This window comes from Gastrolobium bilobum, unplaced genomic scaffold, assembly GCF_033153095.1.
Source record: "Gastrolobium bilobum isolate Gb01-03AN ecotype WA unplaced genomic scaffold, APGP_CSIRO_Gbil_v1 utg8229, whole genome shotgun sequence".
Lineage (NCBI taxonomy): Eukaryota > Viridiplantae > Streptophyta > Magnoliopsida > Fabales > Fabaceae > Gastrolobium > Gastrolobium bilobum.
In genome coordinates, this window is record NW_026896985.1 from 40,269 (window position 1) to 44,561 (window position 4,293).

At 32.0% G+C, this 4,293-nt stretch overlaps 1 protein-coding gene across 1 annotated transcript; it reads left to right on the top strand.

Moving 5' to 3' along the window:
• Window positions 1–2,773: 2,773 nt before the first annotated feature.
• On the top strand, window positions 2,774–4,049 carry LOC133303228 (FCS-Like Zinc finger 2-like). The gene is made up of 2 exons (XM_061503109.1): window positions 2,774–3,212; window positions 3,398–4,049. The coding sequence occupies exons 1-2, from the start codon at window positions 2,899–2,901 to the stop codon at window positions 3,582–3,584; spliced, it is 501 nt and encodes a 166-aa protein (XP_061359093.1). The 5' UTR covers window positions 2,774–2,898; the 3' UTR covers window positions 3,585–4,049.
• The last annotated feature ends 244 nt before the right edge of the window (window positions 4,050–4,293 follow it).

The window sequence follows — 4,293 nt, forward strand, 5'->3', positions numbered from 1 at the left end:
CCACTTGTTTTCTTCGAAATCAAACATAAAGGTGTTAGAATAAAAAGGTTGGTTTTTTCTGCATGTAGATACTTTATTTATATTAAATTTAAAATGATATTATTTTAAAGCGAAAATCAAGGTATTTTTGTAATTAAAATTTATTTCATAGAAGATTGTCTTTCTCATTATAATTTTTTTTATTTTTAACTCAAAATATTAATATTTTGAGAGTAAATATAGATAAATTATCTACATTCATTATAGAAACATTAAAGCCTAAAATAAAATATCTTATAATTATGTGGAAAATATTTATCCTTTTAAAGGATATAACTTTGTGTCATTTTAGATCCTAACTGTTGATTTTCGTCAATCAATGGTTAGAATTTATTGGGTTTTATTACGAATTATTAATTAATTAATAAGTTTGACCCAATAAATTTTAACTATTGATTGACGGAAATCGACAATTAAGATCTAAAATGATACAAAGTTATATCCTTTGAAAGAACAAATATTTTTTTTTTCATTATACACGGCAAAAAGTTCAAATATTAAAATCAATAAATAATTTTAAATTTTGTTTAATCTAAATTTTTTGCATCTCTTATAATCTTTCTTCAAAGAATTCATCATTTTAGTATTTATTTAGTATATGACAATTTAGTAATTTAATTTAAAAATGATTAGTTTTGAAATTATACTGAAACAACATTGTTAATTTGTTATCGTTATCAACCCTGCAACTTTATTGAAAGGTTAAATAATTGTTATATATAAATATAACCCGAATTGAAGCCGGCAAAAAATCAAGCTTAATTGTTATATACAAACTTCAACTTGATTATGAAATTAATCTCGAGTCAAATTTAGTCTCTGTTCCAATACTCTTATTTTTAAATTCTCTTCTATTTATAAGCAGATAGTAAGTCAAACAAGTTTTGAAAAAAATTCTTATAATTAAAAGCTCTTTTTTTATAACGAAGAAAAATGTCAAAAGCTCATAAGAGGAGTTTTTTTTTAATCTTTTATCAATTTTTCTTGAATTGTGTATTTTTTTTTAATGAAGAGTCGTATAAAAAAAGAAAAAGATATTTTTCTTAAAATGTGTCTTAAGTAATTTTTAAGCTAATATTTTTATATAATCATCAAATAATTTTAATTTTTTTAAATTCTTTTTTAATTTTACTTAAAAATAATTTCTAGCTTAAAAAATAAATCAAATCACACTTGTTATGATTTGATTTACCACAACCAGATCTAAATATGACGAGTTACTTTTTTGGAAATACAATCAAAACTAAAAGTAACAGCCTTATACTGGGCACAATCTTGGGAGACTAATTCTCCTCAAGTCATTACGATGCAATATTAAACAAGCCGTGGGAGGGACATCCAGCACAATCAGCTGTCCATCCTGATGAGGTGCATGAGTAGCAAGCCAATCAGCAACAAAATTGTCTTCTCTATAAGTATGACTAAGTTGAATAATCTAGTCTCTTTGAAGCATGCTACGAGCTCGGATGATTAAAGCAGAAAGATGATGACTTACGTCACACCCTTTTCTTATAAATTCCAAAGCCACCTTGGAGTCACCCTCCACAAAGACTCTCCTATATCCCTTATGCCAAGCCAGATCCATACCTGTCAAGAACCCCAAATTTTTGCTGAAGTAGAAGTACCACTCCCAAGGAATTTTGTAAAACTAGTTAACCAGTTTCCAACAGCATCCCTTATGACTCCACCATATGCAGTCATTTGCCCACTGTCTATGCTGGAACCATCCACATTAAGTTTAACATAACCCTCAGGCGGCGTTTGGTACAGGAGAAATTTTTATTTGTTCGGGAATCTCGAATTTCAAAAATATGATTTTTACATTCAGTTTACGATAATATTGGAAAATTTAAAATTTAGAAAAATTCATTTTCTCGGGAATCCTACAAAATACCGCATACCAAACGGCCCCTCAGAGGAAAAATTTCAGTGAACAAGACGTTCCTCTCTTCTAAGCTACTGATGACCAATCTTAACAAGGGTTTCATTAGCCAATTAAATATTACCACGAGTGTAGGTAATGCGCCTAATGAGTTACTACCTACAAGTCTAGTTTAGAAAAATTATGAAATCACATTATCATTAATAAATAATGTACCAGTAACTAACAAATAACGCGTATTATATAATAAATGTGAATGATATAATGCATACATTTTCCATTTTGAAATAGTTGTTATTTAAATTTTAAACATTTTGATGCTTTTAAATTTAAGATTGAAGAACTCATAATAAACCGTCTTGTGAGAGGGGGTGGCCCTGGCCCCATCAATTTACTGGGAGAAAGTACACTAGGACCCTGGGCGCTGTGTTTGTTACGTTTACGCGCATTGCACGAGTTTGGGCCCGCACTTTTCTTACCCTTCTCCTCCATAATTTTGACTCAGTGGAAAGAGAGAGAGACATGTGTGCTTTCGTTCAAAATTAAAACCTACCACTTCGGACTGGGGAAGATCTTTTCCATTTCAGACAAAATAACCCTTCTTATTCTCCTTAAACCATTAAAATGCCACTTCCTCACCTATTCCACCCTTTTCCACCAATGTCATCTGTGTAATTTTGACTAACAATAGCGGTAGATACTTATCTCCTCAATCATGCAATTATTAAAAAAATTAATATATTTTTTGAACGGTGTTGATGAAGGTGGTTTCAGCCAATGGATTCACTCACTCTCACGGATTCCTTGTAACCTGCCGCTGTTTATAAACACTTCACCTACTCTTCTTTATAAAACCATCTCTTACCACTTTTTTAGTTCCACGCTATTCCACTCCCTCACTCTTCTACCCTTTTTCCCCCTGAACAAATTAAAACCCTGTTTAACATTTTTCAATCTCTAAACGACAACCTTAATTCATGCAATTCTCAGGGTCTAGTATTGTAAGACCTTGTTACTTGGAACAGGACAACGGTTTGGCTTCCTTAACAGATATGGACGGTGGTTACCGTGCCAATAGTTTTGTTTCAAGGTCTATGACCATGCAGGGTTATGGTTATGCCACCTCTTACAATAGAAGCAGTTTCAGGAACCTTACTCTTTCCTCACCAAGATCTGGGAGATTCTATGATTCCAGATTTGAAGATCATCATCATAATCAACCCCACTTCCTCGAAGCTTGTTTTCTCTGCAAGAAGCCACTTGGGGATAATAGAGACATCTTCATGTATAGGTTAGCCACCTACAACAACAACAACCACCCTTTGTTACTTACTATTATTACATACAAATTACAAAGATTTATTTTTTAATATAAATATTTGTTACTTTTAAATATTGATTTAGTTGCTAGAAGACCCTTTTGAGAATTGAGTATTTTGGTTATGAATTTGATGTGATTGTTGATGTGATTTGCAGAGGGGATACGCCTTTTTGTAGCGAAGAGTGCAGGGAAGAGCAAATAGAGAAAGACGAAGCCAAGGAGAAGAATAGGAACCTTTCTTCATCCATGAAGGCTTTGAGGAATAAGGAACAAAGAGAATCTGCATCCCCAAACAAGGGTCAAGATTACTCCTTTCGTACAGGGACACTTGCTGCTGCTTAGTTCAATGGTAAATACGATTCCTCCAGAAACAACTGAGAAACTGCTGCAATATTCCCGGAAAAGGAAAGAAAATATTTTTAGAAAAAAGAGAGAGAGAGAGAGAGAGAGAGAGAGAGAGAGAGGAAAGTAACGAAAGGAAGGTGCGAGTTTTACTTTTTCTTTCCACGAAGCAGGGTCAAAGGGAGAAGGGATCGGTACAGGGGAATTTTGTGAATGTAGCTGTAAATGGTATACATATTAAAATGTGTGTTTGCTACTTGTGGGAGATCCTCTTTACCAAATGACTCATTTTTCGGGTTTCTTTTTTCTTTTCTTTTTTTCCTTGTAGGAATCAAAGTTTTGGTTTTGTTTCCTTTGTGAGTTGTGGTGGTTGTACCCATAGTTTCAGTTTTTCAAAGAAGAAACTGAATACAATGTAAAATGAGTAAAGCCCTTTTGGGGTGCTTAACTAAAAAAACACTTTCTCTTTTTGTTCCCTTGTAAAAAAAATAAAATATTCATATTAATCTTTTTTTAAGAATTAAATTGAATTTTTATTGAATTTATGAGGGATTAGATTTTTAAAGAATTAAAATTGTAAAGAGATTAAAAGTTGAATTTTTTTTTTTCATAAGGGACCAAAGTGAAACCGACGAGGGATTCAAAAGTGGCTTAAGTTATGTAGCTTAAGTTATGTAAAATTCCTTTTCTCTTTTTCGGGAACTATTGA

What these genes read in the sequence shown, in the direction of transcription:
- LOC133303228 (XM_061503109.1), top strand. Translation starts at nt 2,899, where the DNA reads ATGCAATTCTCAGGGTCTAGTATTGTAAGACCTTGTTACTTGGAACAG. An exon ending in AGAGACATCTTCATGTATAG is followed by an intron (nt 3,213 to 3,397) that starts GTTAGCCACCTA and finishes TGTGATTTGCAG; the next exon opens with AGGGGATACGCCTTTTTGTA.